At 44.0% G+C, this 21,010-nt stretch overlaps 1 protein-coding gene across 1 annotated transcript; it reads right to left on the bottom strand.

The window, feature by feature from the left end:
• Positions 1-989: 989 nt before the first annotated feature.
• LOC113441197 (dnaJ homolog subfamily B member 6-like) lies at positions 990-18,717 on the bottom strand. Its single transcript, XM_026708069.2, has 8 exons — positions 18,630-18,717; positions 17,619-17,728; positions 12,028-12,087; positions 11,301-11,414; positions 6,087-6,191; positions 4,286-4,388; positions 3,409-3,479; positions 990-1,740 (listed from the first exon to the last, which is right to left on the bottom strand). Exons 1-8 carry the CDS (start codon positions 18,692-18,694, stop codon positions 1,229-1,231), a joined length of 1,140 nt encoding a protein of 379 aa, XP_026563854.1. The 5' UTR covers positions 18,695-18,717; the 3' UTR covers positions 990-1,228.
• Positions 18,718-21,010: the final 2,293 nt, after the last annotated feature.

Here is a 21,010-nt window from a genome sequence, read left to right as displayed (position 1 = left end):
GTTTTCACTGAATTATTTATTATTCAGCCTGTTTCCAGTCCCAGGCACGCCTTCTGCACCATCATTTAATTACAGAATTTACAGATGGAAAAAGATGGTAACTCTGAATTTAAGACCCTTGCAAAAAGAACATCAAACAAGAAACTAATTGCCCGCTTTCACTACCATATTCTCTGTGGATCTAAAACGGCCTGTTTATTTAAAATATTGGTGGAAAATGTGCTTTGGGGTAAATGATAATACTTAAACTTGGGAATGATGTCTCTCCTTTTATAGATTGGAAGGAGATTAAGATGCTGGATATGGCAGGCTTTTGGTTTCATCCAGCAGAAGGGTGTTGTGTTTTTCTTTTTTCTTTTAGAAGGAAACTTTCAGGAAACCAGATTCTTCCCTGATTTAACTTAATTCCTTCTGTTGGAAGTTAAAACCCACCCCTCTCCTAGAAAAATGAAATATTTTAGGATATATTAAAAAGGCAGAATATTTCCCCTAAAAAGAAAAGTAGAAACTCAGAGAAGCAGAAACTCACCACCACCTTTTTGCTAATGGGCCATTACTCTGGCCTAGGCCAGTCTATTTTACATAACAAAGATCTACTCCAGGTAGAGCTATAATAGGAATTGCCCAAAGCCCTTTCATTACATCATCATCCAGCAAGGCTCAACCAAGCCTGGGACTTAGGATAGCCTACAGAGTTGCCCCTGCATGGCCCCATGGGAGTCTGACAACCAATCGGAATACAAGCTCAAATTCAAATCCCAACAGAGTGTATAAAACCCAGGCACTCCCAGCGTACCACCCCTTTTCTTTTCCTTCACCCACCATCTTGACGCATGTAGTCATCCTTGTCACTTTGGAGCTCCAAGGCATGTGATCCTGTCTACCATTAAACCATCTTTCCAAACAGCCTCCATGTTTCCAGTGGTTTTTTTTCCCCACTTGGACTGAACCCAAAAGGATAATTCTTCCAACACTTCTAAAACATTTTCTTTGAGAATTCTTTAGATATTTATACTGTGAAATGCTAAATTCTATGTTCTGGACAAATTATGCCAATTAAATGTATACATTTCACTGAGCTTAGACATTTCTTGTAGCTCCCACTTAAAAGGACCTTAGCGGAGGAACATCTGGAGAACATCTCCAGGGAATAATGCAATTATGGAGACCAATAGCCAGATTGTTACCTTTAATGGACACAGGTTGTTCCCCTCCTACATACTTGAATTCAGAGAATGGTGCACATGATTGATTCCCTCTCTCTGCGGGAAGGAACAATTTCAGGAAAGACATACTGCACCTCATTAGGGGCAGCATGGTCTTCCACTGCTGGGCTCTTTGGTACCTCAACAATGATTTCCACTTTTGGCACTTCAGGTGGCTTGTGTTTCCTCTGTTTCTCAATGTTGTCTCCTGCGCCTGGGCTCTTGGCTCTGATGGCCAATGGAGCAGAAGCCACATCTTCACTGGGTCCCAGGATCCTTGAGTGTGTTCGCCGAGTGGTACCCCGTCTCTTCTTGGAGCCCTGGGAAAGTGCTAAGTACTGCCCCACATTCTCCATTTCAGACAGACTATACGCCATGGCCCGATGCAATTGTTTGTCTTCGTTGCTAGGGTAGGCATAAGAGAAGTCAGCACTCTGTGATCGTGGTAGAGGCCAGATGTCTGCTGCAGAGCTCAAAACCTCAGGTTGCTCCTGCTGGATAGGTTCAATTGTGGCTGTCAAGTTGCTGTAGGGATCTGAAAGAGAAAAACAAAGGGGCATAGAGAACAATATAACTTAAAATTCCCTTCAATTTTACCCAGTGGTGGGATTCAAGGTTTTTACTACCGGTTCAGTGGGCGTGGCTTGGTGGGCATGGTAGAGGAAGAAGGATACTGTAAAATCTCCAGTCAGAGGTGGTATTTGCCGGTTCTCTGAACTAGTCAATACTGAATACCAGCTCTGAATTTTACCCTATGTGATTCAGGAGCAGAGGTGGTAACATTCCCCCAGGAGTGGGGAGGGAATGGAGATTTTGCAGTATCCTTCCCCTGCCACGGCCACCAAGCCACATCACACCCACCAAGCGATGCCCATAAAACCAGTAGTAAAATTTTTTGAATCCCACCACTGTTCAGGAGGCCATTCTCCCCAATACAAACTCCACGTTACAGTATTAAATGGGGGTGGGGGAGAGAATTTCCTGAGCCATATGGGATTGCAGAAATAGCATTTGCATAAAAATGGGAGAGATTGAGATGCCTTTTCCTAGCCTGTCCATCTACTCTACTTTGGCTGAACAACATTGAAGGCTGGCCTATCTTGCAAATAAATATACTATTCAGAGCTAGGTAGGAACAGAACTAGGGAAGGGCCTATCTCTTCCCACAAAGAGCCAGGTGTGAAAAACCCTAAGCCCTGTCTTTAGAACAAGTGGGAAGGATACACCTCCCGTTACAGGATGTCCTGGTGCTGGTGCAAGAAAGAAATGGATAACAGAAAGCTGGCTCATGGCAGTCTAATTCAGAAATGTGTCACCTAGGGCTTTCAAGTCTGTTTGTTGGACTTTGACATTTCCTACTCTTCCAGTATGTGGGGGAAATATGAGGAATGAGCCATATGTGTGTGTGTATATATATATATCCAAATTCGGGCAAGGATATGAAAGTATGACAAATATGATGATCCAGAGGGAGAAAGGCAGGAAAGCATAGAGCCTCAGGAGATTAGAATGTGGCCCACTTCTACTCTAGTGCTTACATAGGTGCCACTGGATAATGAGGTGATGTACCTTCTCGCCTCCATGAATTTCCTCAATTAGAGTGAGTGATGTAACTTCTTTTCCTCTGTTGTGAGTATTTGTGCCAAAAGCTTTTTATCTTCCCTCCTAGTACATATATGTTTTCTCCAGATCAGATATCTTTACAGGGGTGGATTCTACCAGTTCGGACCAGTTCTATAGAGCCGGTTGATACGATTCTGTGCAGTTCAGAGAACTGGCAAATTACACCACTGGCTGGCCCGTCCCCTCCCCACCCAGGAGGCTTCCCTGAGGCCCATTCAAGGGTGGTATTCAGGGGGTTGGGGGAGGGAGAAGTGGCCTGAGAGCAGAGCTGAACCTTCCTTAGGATTGAAGCTTCTATTTTTTCAGTGTAGACTCAGGCAGCAGATTGCAGAAAGGTAGATCTGCGAGTGAAGCTGTGATTCTGCAAGCAGCTCAATCTGTCTGCCTGCTTTGCCTGATTTTGGGTAAAAGTTGCTCTTTTTAAAAAAAATAAAAAATTCAATCTTTACATATATATTTACAATATTTACATACAAGCCATGCCCAGCCAGTCACATGACCACCAAGCCACACCCACAAATTAGGCCACACCCACAGAACCAGTTGTTAAGAAATTTGAATCCCACCCCTGATATCTTACCTTGTGTTTCTTCCACTTTGAGCAAACCATTCTCATCAATTTCTACTTTTTCCCCTCCGTGTTCAAGAATCCTGCAAAACAAGCCAGTTTCCTCTTTTGTAGCAACTGAAACGTCAACCCCAGAATATTTAGGCCAATTTCCATGACCCACCCACCCCGGTCTGTTCAAAGGGGCAACATTGGTGATTTTGTTTGTAGCTTTTTCCATCTAAGAACTATCAGCCAAACTACCACATTCTTCAGAGGCATCCTACAGCTTATTAGTTTGACTTGACTATAGTAATTGGCCCAGTATATACGGCTTTAATGTATTTATAATCACATATAAATAGGCTTTAATTCATGTCTGTAGCTTACACCTATATTAAATTTCCAAGAATTAACTTTAATTTAAACAAATAATTTGACCATGGGAAAAGAATATAATAAATAGTAAAGTTCTATTTATCTGTTCCTGAAGAACATGAAAATGAACAATGATAAATCTAAACATCTGAAGACCTCCTTTTGGCCATTAACAGATAAACAGATTCACATCCAGAAATATTCAAACAAACTAAAAGAAGATAAGTTGCCGTGGGACAATATTCATTCACAAAAGCTTCCTGGGTAACTTCAATATTTTTTTTACAAACAAATATTATTTTTAAAAAGGTATGGGAATAAGCAAGGCAAAAATAGTGGTTTTTCAGAAGAAAGCAGCTTTAAGTTAAACAGTAATATTAATGTCTTACCTGTGAGCAGGAAGTATTTTGGTGCTTCTAATCTCTAACATTATTTCTACTACTATCTTTTTGGAAAAGTTCCTTAGCTTTACTGGAAATGATTGAGGGAACAAGCTATCCCAAGAATTACAGGGTCATCTTCATCACCTCACCTCTTGGTGGTTATCCGTTTGCCATTGACATATTTTGTAGAAGTGGAGATGGAGCGAAATCCTATTCCCAATTCAGCACCAGGCCCAAAAGTAGTATAGAAATCTGAAAAGGGAGGAAGAGGAGAAGGAGGAGGCGGTGGAGGAGGAGGAAAGTGAACATTTATTGCTGAGGAGAGAGAAACAGACAGCGAGGATATAGAATCATAGAATTGTCATCATGGCACTACAAACATCATCTAGTCCAGCCCTCTACAAGGTGCAGGAAAACCAATTAAACCATCCTGTCCAGTCTCTTCTTAAAAATCTTCAGAGCTGGAGAACCTACGGCCTCCAAAGATAAATTGTTCCACTCTTATTACTAAAAATATTTTTAAATGAAATAAACCTAAGCAAAATGGAGATAGCTGCACTTTTTATTTGTTATTTTTGGTTCTAGTTTTTTGGGCCCTGGAAAATATTCTTCTTTATCTTTTCTTTAGGTACCTGAACACTGTCATAACAACTCCATTTGGTCTTTTCTGCAAGTTGAACATCCTAAGTTTCTTCATCTTATCCTCATTAGATAAGTCTTCCATTCCCTGGATCATCCTTGCTACCTTTCTCTGAACTTTCTCTTATCTACCTAAATCCCTCTGGAAATAGCAATAGCAGCACTTAGATTTATCTACCGCTTCACAGTGCTTTACAGTTCTCTCTAAGTGGTTTTACAATGCCAGCATATTGTCCCCAACAATCTGGGTCTTCATTTTACCCACCTCAGAAGGATGGAAGGCTGAGTCAACCTTGAGCCAATGAGAATCGAACTGCCAAACTGTTGGCAGCCAGAAGTATCCTGCAGTACTGCATTCTAACCTATCTGCCACCATGGCTCTTGTGGTTAGAAATGTGGTGCCTAGAATTTCACACAGTTCTCCATGTGTGTCTGAATAGAGTATTAAAAGGAAATGACTTCACCTGTCATCGATATAATTCATGTTCTGATGTACTCCAGAACTATGTTAGCCCACCTCATATTAAGCTTATTGTCGGTTATCATACCCAAATCATTAGATGTACTGTTTCATAGCCATATATTCTGCATCTTGTAGATGTACCCTACGTTTCCCCTCCTAAATATAACACGTTACAATTCTTTTTTTTAAGCAACATCTTACTCCTCTCAGCTCATTCTTCCAACCTGTCCAGATTAAATTGAAATCATTTGGGGTGTTGCCCAAACCTCTCACTTTTTTTATCTTGACTAACCCAATTGGTTCATCAATCTCTTCATCTTGGTCATTAATAAAAATGTTGAATAATTCCCTAAGAGAAGATATAAGTTTTCCCAAGTCAATGGGAAATACATTTTGCTAAACAAGGAACAAGACAAAGAGGAATACAAATATAATGGGAGAATTAGATTTATTTTATTTATTAATTTAATTTATTTGAGAAACTTTTTGTATTGAAAAATACGACAAGTCCCTAAGAGTAGATGGAGCCAGACCAAATTTTAAAAAAGCAGAAACTGGTTTTCAAAGCCATATTGTGGTTTCTCAGCCTTGACTCAGCATATTACAGTATATGAACCCAGCCATTGTGGTTTTGAAATCATAGTTTATGGATAGTGTGATGTATAAACTCAATCAGCTATACATTATTCCATAAACCATGTTGAGCAAACTCTAGCCTGGTGCAATATATGAACCCATCCTCCAATGGTGGGTTCTGAAAATTGTGCAATTATCATACACAACAACTGGGGCACAAAGACTACTCTGCTGTTTGAGAAAGCAAGGGAAGGAGGAATCCAGAGCCTTACCTGTCTGGCCTGGAGCATTATAGGAGCAATAGGAGAAAGTAGCACTTCCTGGCATGGTCCAGGTAGATACTCCTCCAGGTGCATCAGTATAGGATGAAAAGTCTTCTGGAAAGAAAAAAGAGAGATATTAGTAAGTTGAAGATATCATGGGGACATGATAGATGTGGTTGTTTCAAGCAGTAGATTTATACTATTGCTATGGCTGCTGTATGCCATTGAACTCTGAAGGATTCTGGGTGATATATAAATAATAAAAATCTGGAATTATATTAAATAATCTTGAACAGATAATGAAAGTTGTTAATTATAAAATGCATCTTTCAGTGAAGGTTTGAGGTTCAGATATAGACATTAAAAAACCTATAGTTAAGGAGATCAAATACTGTACTAAAAAAAATTAAGTTGTGATTAACAATGCTGAAAGGGCTGTTAGGTATCAAATTTTTTTGTATGGACCTTTCTGGTTCCCACATGCCTCTTAAGGACTTTTATTTAGAGGGAGAATATGCATGATACACAATGTCAAAATTTAACAACCTTGAATTCAGAAGGTTGATTTTTGTAAGAGAGGTACTCCTATATTTGCAAGAAGTGATCAAGGATCAAAGGTTCACTTTTTTCCAACTCTTAACTATCTGGAACTGTTTGGATAACATGGCGCTATCTGGATTCACAAAAGCAGTAGATCCAAAAAATTAATCAAACGGCCCAGCAGTTTGTCTGTTTTTATTGCAGCATACAACTTCTAAAGAATGTTGGGTGTGTTCTGAAACACAGATTCAAGTTGTGCAAATTAAGCCATACACTATTTGGCACAAATTGAGAAATTTGAAAAACCTGATTTTAAGCTTATATCCCAAAGGTGAGCACAGTTTCTAGGCAAGGCACCTTTGCTAAACTTTAGTTGCTCGGATATCATAGGGCAAGGCTGATGGTTGCAAGAGTACATGAGATCACAAACTTCAAAGATCTTGTTTGCAGGTCCTATAATAATAGTTGCAACGTATGTTGCAATACAATAAGCCTCTTTCTAACATTAGAATGTCGGTTAATTAAACAGAGGCTTGATAGAACCCCAGATAAGGTGTGGCGTGGTTGGTTGTAAAAACCTATTCAAGTGAGCTTTCATTTGGGAATGGCCCAAACCATGACTATGTTCACACATGGTCTGTTAAATAAATTAGAATTTGGGTGAGTTCACACAACATGATTTACAAAATAACTCTTTGGATTCCCAAAATATTATTTATGAACTTTCATGTGGTTTTGTGCGATACATAATGTCTATATATGGTGTATAGATGACTTTTTCGCTGTTTCCAACTGATTTGATTCTGCATCTAGCTGGAAATAATGTGGTTGTCATTTTCTGCACTTGGCACCTTTTGGATTTTTTTATTAATAGCTGGCTGAAGTAGACAGTCACTTATCTTCAACCTTGTCTTGTGTTTTTCATTAATGTGTAAACAACAACTTGTATTGTATTTTAATTATTAGTGCTATCTTCACTGTAACCTCTACAAAATAATAGGTTGTATCCAGGACCCCCTGAACTCTTCAGCTCATTGATCCCCTCATTTCAGAATGTTTATTGATGCTCAAATGTGTATTATATGAAAATAATTTAATAACTACTGTTTCAGTGGTGGGATCCAAATATTGTTGCCACCAGTTCAGTGGGCGTGGTTTGGTGGGCACACTTTGCATGTGTGCACACACTTTGCAGGCACGCGCGCACCACATGCGCACTTTGTGCAGGCACCGAGGCCTTTGTGCAAGTGCATTCTACCTCGCCTCCTGAAAGCCTGCATGATCTCCCAGTGGCTTCAGTAGCTGCCGTGCAGCACTATTCTGTGCCGCGCAAAGCAGCTGCGCTTCAAATTCAGCAGATAAAGGTGAGTATGGGAGCCCGGGCAGGCAGGTGGGCCCAACAGCAGAGCCATTAGAGCAGTGGAGAGAACTGGATCAGTCTCTGCTGCTCATCACTCCTACCAGCTCTCCAGAACTGGGCAGAACCGGGCGAATGCCACCACTGTACTGTTTTAACTAATAGAACTATGAATAACAACAGTGACAACAACTACCATGGATAGGGACAGCTCTGGGCAACCATGCTGTAATGAGAAAGGTTCATTGCTTCAATGGCTACATGTTTTTGGAATTGGCACTAAGACATGTGTTGCAACGATATGAATCCCAGATTATTTTTGTTGCTCTTGTTCATGAGTCTACATAAGGGGCTTCAAACTCGATTTTATTGAGGGCCACATCAGGGTTGTATTTGACCTCAGGGAGCCGGGGTGGGCATGGCCAGGGTGGGCATGGCCAGATCAATGTCACTTGTGTTGGGGGCACCTATGGTAGCCCAAATATTCTGCCAGCAAAAACAGGCTCCTGAGTTCGGGTTACAGCTGTGACGATCTCTGCAACACTCTGCCAGTGAAAATGGACCTTGGGAGGGCCATGTGCAGCCCTACTGAGTTCGATTTTTGCTGGCAGAGGCTCCATGGGCCAGTCCTTCACTGTTTCCAGGGTGGCCCCATGGGCCTGATCTAAGCACCCCATGGGTCTGATCTGGCCCCCGGGCCTTGAGTTTGACATCCTTGCTCTACATGGAAAAGAGCAGGCAACCCCTCCCTTTATACAACAAGGGAAACAACTCTTCCCCTGCCATTCTTCTGGCTCCTTTCCCCTTTTCCTGCAGTAGAGAATAACCAGGGATTTGTGCTCCTTTTAACAGTGATTAACAGATTAGCATAGTTGGAAGTCTTTAGGAAAATAAGGTAACCAAAGGAGTAATGCCACTGCATTCTCTCCCATTTGATTTTTCTCCCTGTTTTAATGTTTTAAACCAGGGGTCCCCAACCACCAGTCCCCGGACCGGTACCGGTCCGTGGATCATTTTGGACTGGGCCGCCTACTTTGCTTGGGCGCCATCTTGTTTCAAAGTCTGCCCTCAGCAGCGCCAGTCGACGGCCTCAGGGAGAAAGGAACGCAGCGTGGGGAGAAAGCTCGCCTCAGCGGCTCCGCCACGAAGCGCCTCTTTCCACCTGGGGAAAGGGAGCGAGAGCGAGAGAGAGGTGTGTGAGCCGAAAGCTAGAGTGGGGTGGAATGAAGGGGCTCAGATCCCGATCCAGACCCCTTACGGGAGCCCCCAAAAGCAGCCCTGCGCTTGTCCGGGGTGCCGGAGGGGTGCCGGGGCCATGGCGCGGCGGCAGCGGCGGAGCCGTCAGCCGGGGGAGGACGAGGGTGCGCGACGAAAGGCGCCGGGCAGAGGCAAAGGCAGTTGCCGCCCGAAACAACCGGGAGAGGAGAAGAGAAGAGAGCGAAAGAGACAAGAATCTTAAAACACACAGGGCAGAATGTTGCTTTAGCCAAGCTACACAGTGAATATCTACTAAAAGTTTGACTGGTTTAATATGGATTTGTTCCCAGGTAATTGAAAGTCTTATTTCAGCTGGAAGAGTTCTAGACAATGCTCTGCTTGCCAAGGGGTTGCAGTGAAATGGAGCAAGAGAGATCTGGAAAGAAGTGGGCTCTCCAGGTATTTCAAATGAATCCCCGGAATTCCTTATATGCCTGGATTTCTGAACCTCAACAACTTTAAAATGTGTGGACTTGGACTCTCTGAATTCCCCACACACCTTACAGTTGTTAAGATTGTGGAAAGCTGAAGACCATATGGGAGATCAAACCCATCCTAAGTGTAAAATCTGAATTGCGGATTATTACCTTACAAAACGCTTTTGGAGAAAACATATATTTTTGTTTGATCATGATCAACTGAATCATGATGACTTTATTGGACTCTAGTCTTGCATTTATACACATTTTTAGTAATCCTCCAACACTGGTTAATTTTGGTGAGTTGATAGTGTAATAGTAAATAAAATAAAAAATAAAAATAAATAAATAAATAATAATTAAAAAATAAACAAACAAATAAATAAAAAAACCCTAACCAGTCCTTGAAAAAATGTTCCTGCGTGAAACTGGTCCCTGGTACAAAAAAGGTTGGGGACCACTGTTTGAAACAACTTTCTTGAGTCCCAGGCAGTAAATCACATGCAGCGGCTGGGCATTGCCCAAAAGTGTTTGTGAAGCAAAAGAAGAGCATCCTCGAGTTCTGTTCAGCAGGGAGTTTTCCTGCTGTGTGATTAATTTTCACTAAAATTCCAATTTGTGTGTTGATTGTTAAATGCTTGAGTTCCGAGCCCAGCCTTAAATCTTTTGTTGCTAGTGGCAAATTGCAAATTGGGGCTTCCCATTTTTCCCTCATATGCATAGGTAGACTGGACTGGTTGTTGACACATTTATTATTCAATGGTTATATTTATACTCCATCTTTCTTTCAAGCTCAGGGCCCACAAAACACTCTCTGTTAATTTTTATACCAACAATAGCCTTGGAAGATATTGTGCTGCATGATTATGAGCTTCTTTGGCTATACCTGGATTTTAAGCTGGATTTCTTCAGGGTTATTCCAATACTTCTTCAATGTACATTACTAAGAATTCTGGAAATTAAAATTCACATATTTGGGTGGCACAAAGATTGAAGGAAGTGTCACCACCATGTCATGTTGGTTCTTGCTTACAAATTGATGTTAAGGTAGCCTTTCCAACAGAACTTTGCCTTGAGTAGTTGTAGTAGGCCACAAATTTTCCCTCTCCCCACCGCCTTGGAACGACTCATTTGAAGCTATTTCCTAACTAATGAGAGGGCTGTTTGTACTTAGTATGTGATTATTTGTAACAGCTTCTTAATTCGTAAGACTTTTGCTTAATTAACTTCATTTTGTATGTCCACTTTTAAATCTCTTCGTTTGGTAAATATAGGGCATTGGGTGAAGAATGTTTAAAGTTTAGGATAATTCCTGTTTAAGATAATTAAGGACATCCATAACAAACTTGTGACATTAAAATGGCAAATATATAATGATGACATCACACAAATGCTATATTTATTTACTTATGTCATGACATGTAATACAATTATCTATGTAGTGGCATTTGCATGATAACAACATTATGCACAACTTATTCATTACTACACACACCTTAGATGCCTCTAGGCTGGTAGGACTGGCCAAGACCTCATCACTGAAATTTTGAAGATCTGGTGCCCATCAACAATAACGATACTGAGCTAGAAGTGCAATTTCCAAGACAGCCGGTTTCAATGTCACATCCCCTATGTACTCACTGTACTTACCAAGGATTTCGGTAAAGGGATCTTGTCCTTCAAAAAATTCTCTGAAGACCTCATCCGCATCTCGAAACGTGAACAGATCGGGGGTCCCTGTTGAGCTTGGGCATGCTCCCGTTCCTTGCAGAAAACAGATCAGATACCTACTCATTATAAATTCCAACTTTACCGAAGTAAGATAAGGAAGGGAGATGATTTGCTAAAGACAGCTGGGGCTGGGAATGATCTCTTTGCCTATAGCAGGTTGCAAGCAGAGCCAGAAGAAATAGGGAGGGAATTCTATGCTGAATTGGAGGATGGGAAGAAGAACCCTAACTACAAAGGAGTGCATCTTTAGCATGCTGTAAAATAAGGACATCGCATGCACCTGCATGCACACACACACACAGAGGGATGGGGGGCAGTTGTAGAAGTATTGATCAAATATTAAATCCCTCTTCATTTTGAACAGTTTGGCCTTTTTGACAGAGGAATGTTCATGAAACTACATATTCAAATTCTATCTCTGATAGAATAGAAACTGTCTGGTTGCAAACATGGAATATCACGTAGAGGATGGATATTGCCCTGGGGTGCTAAATGAATTCACATCCTGATAGGGTGGCATGGGGAAGACTAGATTCCATAAAAGGCTAATTGTGTGACAAGCACCAAGGCTAATGCACAAAACACTTCAATACGTACACAGAGAATATGGCCTCTTTCCCACTGTCATTCAGAATAGGATGCTTACCTGTACTTAGATTTAGAAGGCCCTCAACTCCATAGAGATCATAAAGGTCACGTTTATAATCTGGAACAAAGACAATGGAAAGGGTCAAAAATCCTACTTTAAGCACATTCACCTTTCACTATACTAGTTGTACAATTCCATCTGAGTATTTAATCTTTCTACAACCCTTCAAAATTGAGGCCCAATGGCTGTAGTCAGATGCTAACGTTCAATGTCATTTTTAATTCCTTGATATTGCTCTCTGGTTCTTCCTTAGCCAAGAGACAAAGGGTAGACAGGAAACCTAAGGAAAGCTCCATGGGTATCTCAGGAGCAGAAAAATCAAGAAATGGGGGCTACACAGCAAAATAGTAGTTAATAAATTACTGTTTATGTGGAGACTATTATGTCACACAAGAAAGGAAAACTAGAAGCCATCAGAGAAGAGCTCTCTTGAAAACAAGATGGAGCGCATAGAAGGTTCTTGAACTCTTACTGTTATGTCCTGAGGACTCAAGGAGTTCTCACTCAGGTCCACTCACTTTATGTGGGCGTTATTCCCCCATTCCCATTGGTTGGTTCTCCCCAGCAGCCAGCTATAAAAGCAGGCTGCGGGGTCCAACCGGTTGCTGATTGCTGCGAGCCAGTTCCAGGCTTGGCAAGCACGGTCAGCCCTTTATTGTAAAATAAAGTATTGTTGCACTCATGCTCTGGTTCAGCCTCTCATTGCTCAAACTTAACACTGGCGACGAGGGTGGGATGGCTACCAGAAGCACCTTGCAACCGCTGAGTCACTAGCCACCGATCCGCAGCCCAGAGAGAGCGATCGGCTGGCGATAAGAAAGCGCTGATCCGCAGCCAGAGAGAGCGGTCAGCCAACAAAACGAGCGATCAAAAAGAGCAAACGCTGATCCGCAGCCAGAGAAAGCGGTCTGATTCAAAAAGTTAGAAGCGTCTGTAGCCGCTTGTTAGCCCGCTACAGGGAAAGTGAAGCGCTGCGAGCCGCAGCCGCTCTGTATTTGGCGCGAAATTCAAACGGGTGTCATTTGAATTTCGAGCCAGTAGGAGATACAGCACAGCGTTGTAGGAAGTCACTAACGCCCACTTTTGGCGCGAATCAAGACACCTCCAACGGCTAGCAGCCAACGTGGTAACCCAGAGAGAGAAAGAGAGGGTAGCAAAAAACCTCTCCAGAGCTGATATCACTAGTAACTCACGAGCGCTCGTAGTCCCAGAGAGATTTTCCACAGGTAGCCCAGCCGTTCCAGCACCATGAGTTCCAACCCAGTATTCCTGGCGTTTAAACCAGACGAAGAGAAGTGGGAATCGTATAAGAACCGCTTCAATCATTACATCGATGCGGTCGGCCTGGCGGACGCGGAGAACATCGGAAAAAATCCTATTTCCTAATCTACTGCGGAGCCACCGTTTACGATACCGCCGCAGCACTCGTAGCGCCGAGAGAATTGAAAAGCGTTCCGTGGTCCGAGTTGCTTGAGATCCTCACTAACCACTACGCTCCCAGGCCTTCACAAATCGCCAGGAGGTTCACGTTCCGTATGAGGAAGCAATCCAGTAAGGAGACCATCAATCAATATATGGCCGCCCTCAGAACAGCAGCCCTGCACTGCGGGTTTGGAACATACCTGGAGGACATGCTCCTCGATCAATTAGTTTGTGGGGTCAAGGATCTCAACCTACAGAGGCGCCTGCTAGCAAAAAGACCTCAACCTCGCGCAAGCGGTCGAGGAGGCCCTAGCAGCCGAGCTAGCAATGAACTCAGCCACCGAAATCCAGGGCCCAAGTGCCAAGCTAGCATTGTTCCCAGTCCATTCCGAAGAGGTGGAAGCGGAGGAAACCCACAACGATGAAAGCGCGTCCACCGCCTCGCCAAGCGACAGACGGTCGCAGGTAGGGGCCAAACAAGAATACACCGGTCCACCCAAGCACATCACATTGTGCCTAGCCTGTGGGGATCGCATCAAAGGGCCACCTGCAAGTTTAAAGGAGCCACTTGCAACAACTGCCATAAGAGGGGCACATCGCGAGAGTCTGCCAAGCCCCCAAAGCGCTGCACACAGACCCCGTCCTCGCACTCGGGACCACAGAGGCAAGTATTAAACTGTCGCACGCACCGCCTTGCCAGGCGTACTTGCCACACTGTTAGTAAAATTTCTCTCTCCGTTTCCCTAGAAGGTAAACCGTGCCACATGGAGGTTGACACAGGGTCAGCGCTCTCAATAATCTCATGGAACACCCTCAAGAGACTCCACCCCAGCCTATCTACTACCCGGCTTCAGAGATGCCAGTTCGGTCTGAAGGACTACCAGGGAAGGCCATTCCCGTGATCGGCAGAGGCAAGTTCTTTGTCAGTTTTAGAGCTTTTAAAGGCCACCTACCTCTAGTGGTAGTTAACGGCAATCTACCCACCTTATTGGGGCTCGATTGGTTTCCCCACCTCGGCCTAGGGTTAACAGGAGTCCATGCTGTCTCAACCTCAGACACTGACTCCTTGTTCGCTGACTACGCAGATGTGTTCAGCGAGGAGCTGGGGTGTTATAATGGAACCCCATCTCGTTCACCGTTGACCCCAGGCAGTCCCAATCAGATTAAAACCACGTAGAGTCCCATTTGCTATTCGACCAAAACTAGACGCTGAATTGGATAAACTACTAAAACAAGGGGTCATTGAGCCAACAGATTTCGCCAAGTGGGAGACGCCCATTGTCACACCCTTAAAAAGATGGTAGCCTGAGAATTTGCTCGGACTACAAGACAACAATCAATAAATATTTACAAGTTAGCGCCTACCCTGTGCCCGTCATTCAGCACTTATTGCACACATTCGAGCCGGGCAGTATTTTTGCTAAATTGGACATGTCTCAAGCATATCAGCAGTTCCCTGTTGATAACCAAACAGCGGAACTTCAGACCATCGTCACTCACAGGGGTGCCTTCCGATGCAAGCGTCTCCAATTTGGCGTAAGTGTTGCCCGGGTATTTTTCAATCCCCTCATGGAGCGGATTTTACAGGGCCTCCCTGGTGTAGTACCCTACTTCGACGACATCTTGGTCTCGGCCAGGGACAGACCCCAACTCTTCCAGAGAGTGCGAGCAGTGTTAGAGAGGTTCAGACAGCATGGCCTCAAGTTAAAAAAAAGAAAAATGCGCCATTGCCACTAGACAGGTGGACTTTCTGGGTTATAAAATTGACGCCTCTGGCATTCACCCCTGGAGTCCAAGGTTAGGGCAATCCACAAGCTCCCACACCAACCTCCAAAACGGAGCTACAAGCTTTCTTGGGGCTGCTGAACTTTTATGCATCCTTCTTGCCCCATAAAGCCTCAGTAGCCGAACCTCTACACAGATTACTAGACAAAAGTCACCGTGGCACTGGGGGCACAAAGAAGACCAGGCGTTTAACGCCATCAAATCACTACTTACGTCAGAGGCAGTGCTCATCCAATTCGACCCCAACCTTCCTTTAGTACTGGCAGCAGACGCATCCCCTTTTGGAATTGGGGCGGTCCTTAGTCACAGACTCCCCAATGGCGCTGAGGCCCCATCGCCTTTTTCTCCAGGATGCTCTCGGCCACGGAGCGAAATTACAGCCAAATAGACAAGGAAGCCCTAGCAGCTGTTGCAGCCGTGAAAAGTTTCACGAATTCCTTTTGGCCACTTCTTCGAACTGGTCACCGACCATAAGCCCCTCCTGGGCCTACTGGCCGGCGACAAATAGACACCTCAAGTCCTTTCCCCTAGGATGACTAGGTGGACACTCTTCCTAGCGGCCTACTCATACAAACTTATTCACCGCCCGGGCAAAACTCTATCCCACGCCGACGCTCTCAGTCGCTACCCCTTACCCGCTCCGGCTGAAGACCCAGCTCCTGTCAACGCCATTTCGAAATCACCCAGTTGGACCTGCCCATCACTGCCCTTGACATCGCCGCTAAAACCAAGGCAGACCAAATGCTCGCCCAGGTGCTCGACTGGGTGAGGAGGGGTGGCCGGGAGGCAACGTTGATAACAAATTCGCACCCTTTAAGACGCGCATGCAGGAGCTGTCCAGTTTGCAGGGTTGTCTACTGTGGGGCACTCAAGTGGTCATTCCGACCTCGCTGCGTACCCGAGTCCTGGAGGCGTTGCACGAGGGACACCCGGCATTGTGAGAATGAAGGCATTAGCACGCAGCTACGTGTGGTGGCCGGGTCAGACGAGGACATTGTCAATTGGGTAAGTTCCTGCAGCATTTGCCAGGAATCCCGTCCTGCCCCCCCCCATCGCCACCCCTACCAGATGGGAGAGCGCCAGCGCCCCTTGGTCTAGAATCCATATCGATCTGGCCGGCCCCGTGCATGGAAAGATGTTCCTAGTGGTCGTGGGACGCTTATTCCAAATGGATAGACGTGGCACAGCTATCCACAACCACCACACTAGCAATCACCAACGTGTTAACGCACCTGTTTGTTACACATGGACTACCCGACTCCATTGTCTCCGATAATGGCCCACAGTTCGCATCAGTAGAATTCAGCCGTTTTGCTGCCAACCTGGGCATTCGCCACATTTTCACAGCCCCATTTCACCCTGCCAGTAATGGGTTGGCTGAAAGGGTCGTCAGGACCTCCAAAGAGGCCCTCGCTAGGTTTGGCAGGGATGACTGGCACCACAAACTCGCACGGTTCCTGATGAGCCAGCACTCAACCCCCTGTGCAGTCACCAATAAGTCCCCAGCGGAACTTCTGATGGGCCGGCGCCTGAGGACTGTATTGGACAGATTGCACCCACAATACTGCCTGACTCTCCCTCGCTTCTACTTCGGGGTTAGACATTTTATGTTACAGGAGCCGATATTCGCAAGGAATTTCGCTGGGGACCCACTTTGGATTCCAGGCAAGGTCATCGCCATCACGGGCCGAGATCGTATAGGGTCAGGCTGGAGGATGGTCGCGTCTGGAGGAGACACATAGACCAGCTTAGAAGGCGCCTCAGCACCCTTGCCAACAAGAATCCAGAGTCTCCAGTCGAAGGGGAACCGCCTCATCTGCCGCCCAGCCACATCGTACCCAGCGACCAGTCTGCACCAGCGGTCGTTCCGGTCAGCCCAAACTCGGACAACAGCGCCCAGAGAGTTGACCAGCCTGATCCAACCCACGAGAGCTCGACCCCAGTAACCAACCAGGTGGTTTCCGAGGATGCCCAGTCCAGAGAGAGTGTTGGCGACACTATGCCGGCTCGACCATCACAGACTGATACCGAACAGACAGACAATGTTCCCGAGTTGCGCCGTTCCGGGCGCCAACACAAACCCCCCGTCTACCTCAAGGACTATGCATGTTCGCATCTGGGGGGAAGGGGTGTTATGTCCTGAGGACTCAAGGAGTTCTCACTCAGGTCCACTCACTTTATGTGGGCGTTATTCCCCCATTCCCATTGGTTGGTTCTCCCCAGCAGCCAGCTATAAAAGCAGGCTGCGGGGTCCAACCGGTTGCTGATTGCTGCGAGCCAGTTCCAGGCTTGGCAAGCATGGTCAGCCCTTTATTGTAAAATAAAGTATTGTTGCACTCATGCTCTGGTTCAGCCTCTCATTGCTCAAACTTAACACTTACCATCTGACAGCACCTCATATGCTTCTGCTATCTCCTTGAATTTTCTTTCAGCATGTTCCTTGTTCCCTGGGTTCTTATCCGGGTGCCATTTCAATGCATTTTTCCTGTACCTTGAACATTCCAGGGAGAAAGAGCTGATTATGATAAACCTTTTCATGCAAAGCCAACGGTGACATCTCTGATCTCAAGGCAGTATGATAACCATCAATTGACAGCCAAATAAATGAAAATTGAAAGGCCTCTCTGACAATAATCTTTGCCAGAAGGTACTAATGGCTCATAACTACACCAATTTTAATTGTCACTGTATCTGAATTTATATATTTGTAAAAGGGTGCTTACTATTACAGTACATCAAGCAGAATCCCTACAAAACATAATCACATTGTATCTATTATTTCATATGTATGGCTAAACAATGTTTCTTGGAGCTTACAAGCCAAGTTCTCTGCATTCTCACAAAAAGACAGATACTGGTCTCCCTTGCCTCTCACCCCAGATGTCAGTAAGAACACTATCTTTTAACTATACGCTGTACTTCCTGTCTCATACAATATGTAGTAGGACTGAACAAACTGTTTTGAATCTGAACTGTTTGGAATTTGAAACACTACACCTTACTCAGAGTCCTAGTTCAGGTATCCGACCAGCCATTTAGAAAGCGTTTGAGCTTGAAACATCTCCATTTTAATCTCAAAACACTTCCCAAAAATTCAAAGGTACCCTGTTACATAGTTTAAACAGGTGCACATTCGAACATTCAACATGGGCATATATATTCAAGCTTTCAGTTCAGAATGTTTAGAAATGACAAGTTTCTGCACAGTCTTCTTCAAACTGGAACTCTCCCAAAGCTGTGTTGAATTCCAACCACCTTCAACAAACACAGTATGAACAGTGATATGTATTGGCTTTAGGTCATGAAAGCTGCAGTTGTGTGGCCTAACACAAATGGAAGGTAGTTTTAACTTTACAGATGGGCAAAGGGAGCTCTGAGCAAGGGCTACTTACGCTTTTTTAATATCATTTGAGGAGGCAGTTTGTGGGACGTTGAGTGCTTGGTAGTAATCCACCATGGTGTTATTTCTTTTAGGTGAGGCCGGCTGGAAATCAAGAGAGAAAATGAGTTGACTGGGATATGTGCTACAGATTTATACTGCTCTGGCAGTTCAGGTATACAGCACATATTCATGCTCTAAATAATTAGGTCTCAATTCTGGGAGACTATACCAAAAGTATCTGTCCCTTTCCTGAGGAAGACAAAAGGGAAATTGAACTTGCAGAAGAACAGATAGCAGTCACCAGATTAAAATAATTCTGCAGCAAAGACACTCAAGTTATGGCATTACTCTTCTTCTTCTTCTTCTTCTTCTTCTTCTTCTTCTTCTTCTTCTTCTTCTTCTTCTTCTTCTTCTTCTTCTTCTTCTTCTTCTTCTTCTTCTTCTTCTTCTTCCTCTTCCTCTTCCTCTTCTTCTTCTTCTTCCTCCTCCTCCTCCTCCTCCTCCTCCTCCTCCTCCTCTACTTCTTCTTCTACTCCTACTTCCTCCTCCTCCTCCTCCTCCTCCTCCTCCTTCCTTCTTCTACCACTACTACTACTATTTACTACTACTGTTGTGTCGGGAGCACCAAAGCGCTTTCAGGTTGAAAGGATTGAACAGTGACATCACCATTGTATGGGGGTGCACAGTTGGGGACTCCTTTCATGTCCCTGTTAAGTTGCCCACCAAAGTGGTACTCATCTATCTACTCATGATCGCCTGCTTTCAAATGGATGGATTAGCAGGAGTCAGAGAGAGATTCGAGAGCTCACCCCGCCGTGTGGCAGTAACCGGGTCTCTGCTGATTGTCAGCCCAGCATCCTAACCACTTGAACCACTGCACTCCTTTTAGCTTAAAAATTAGGACAACCTTTGAGCCTTTCTTCCCTGAAGTGCCACACCACTATCTTGAAGCTCCACAGGGGGTAGAGAAAACGTTTTGAATTTGAAACATTTAAAAATGCTCAGTTTTGAGTTTGAAACGGTTACTTTGAGTTAAGAACTAGTTGCTCTCACCATTCTACAAGAGTTCTTAGTCTGTAGGAAACCCCGTTTTGAATTTAAAACAATGGTCAGAAAGACCACTGCAAACTCATGAGACCTGGAAGAGAGCTGCCACCTTTTGCAAAGTAGGGAAAATGTCATTGCTCATCTCCATATTCTATTTTGCTGGTAGCAGTCATGCAGCACATGTCTCTCCTACCTCTGTCACACATCGTCCATAATTGGCAATAATAATTTGTGCACCATAGGAAGCTGTCTCACACTGATTCAGGTTGATTCATCTAATGCTGTCTTAAGAATACTGGTTGCAAGGGGCAGGAAATTTTCCAGTGCCACCTGGAAATACTGAGGACTGACTCTGGGATTTTCTAATAAAACATGAGATCTGTCACTGAGCTAGATCAGTTGCCCTAAAAGAATTGAGTCAAAGAGGGAGTAGGGTATTTGTATTACAATAGATTTAGAATCTTTGCTAAGTCAGCTAGTTCTTAGAAATTAATGCCCTGATTGTACATATTCTTTTCTGTGAAGTAAATGTCATTGGAATCTTTTATATAAACGTTTTCTTTTATATAAACGTATGCAAGGTGAGTTATAAAATATCAAAGGTATGCCTTGTAGATCTGTACAATTCACGAATATCTGGATTTGTTAATCACAGACATCCATCACAGCACTGCTAAATATAAGGTGAAATAATGCAGTTGTTAAGAATCCAACCAACCCAAAACTTCCTTTTGCACTCTGTCTTCTAATGTCTCTAATTCTTACTTTTTTTTTCATTTATTGCCCTGGATATTTAAGCCATAGTTTAAAAATGGTTGAACCTGTTTCTATAGACACCCATGTTCAATGTATTTATTGCTTCAGGAGAACAAGAACGAATGAAATCATGTCATATGCGTTGGGCTCTTCATACCTGTAAAGGCCTCTGTTTCTGCCTCTTGACTGCCTTGAATGTAGGAAAGGACAGTGATAGTCCTCCATCATCCTTTTACCTTTATCCTCTTTTGATCAGCAGCTGCTGCAGCCAATGGCAAGCTGGTGCAGATTATGATGTCAGGGGTGTAAGCAAGGGCTTCTGGTCATGGTCCAGGGAGTTGGGAGGTTGGAGTAGAGGGGGGACCGGCCAGGCCAGCAAATGCAGTTAATGAATCCCACAAAATGGCCATATTATTCAAATTCACCATGACATATCCATAGAAAATGGAGTCCCAACTTGAAGGAACCAATAGGCTATGAACATATTTAAGCATACATTTGTATATGTATATTAATAAAATATTACAATATGACAAAAAATACTGTGTACATTTATTGTTAACAAAGGACTGAATAGTTATTGAAATC

This window comes from Pseudonaja textilis, chromosome 1, assembly GCF_049901715.1.
Source record: "Pseudonaja textilis isolate UNSWEBS1 chromosome 1, rPseTex1.2, whole genome shotgun sequence".
In the NCBI taxonomy this organism is placed as follows: Eukaryota; Metazoa; Chordata; class Lepidosauria; order Squamata; family Elapidae; genus Pseudonaja; species Pseudonaja textilis.
This window is presented reverse-complemented; position numbering and strand designations above follow the sequence as displayed.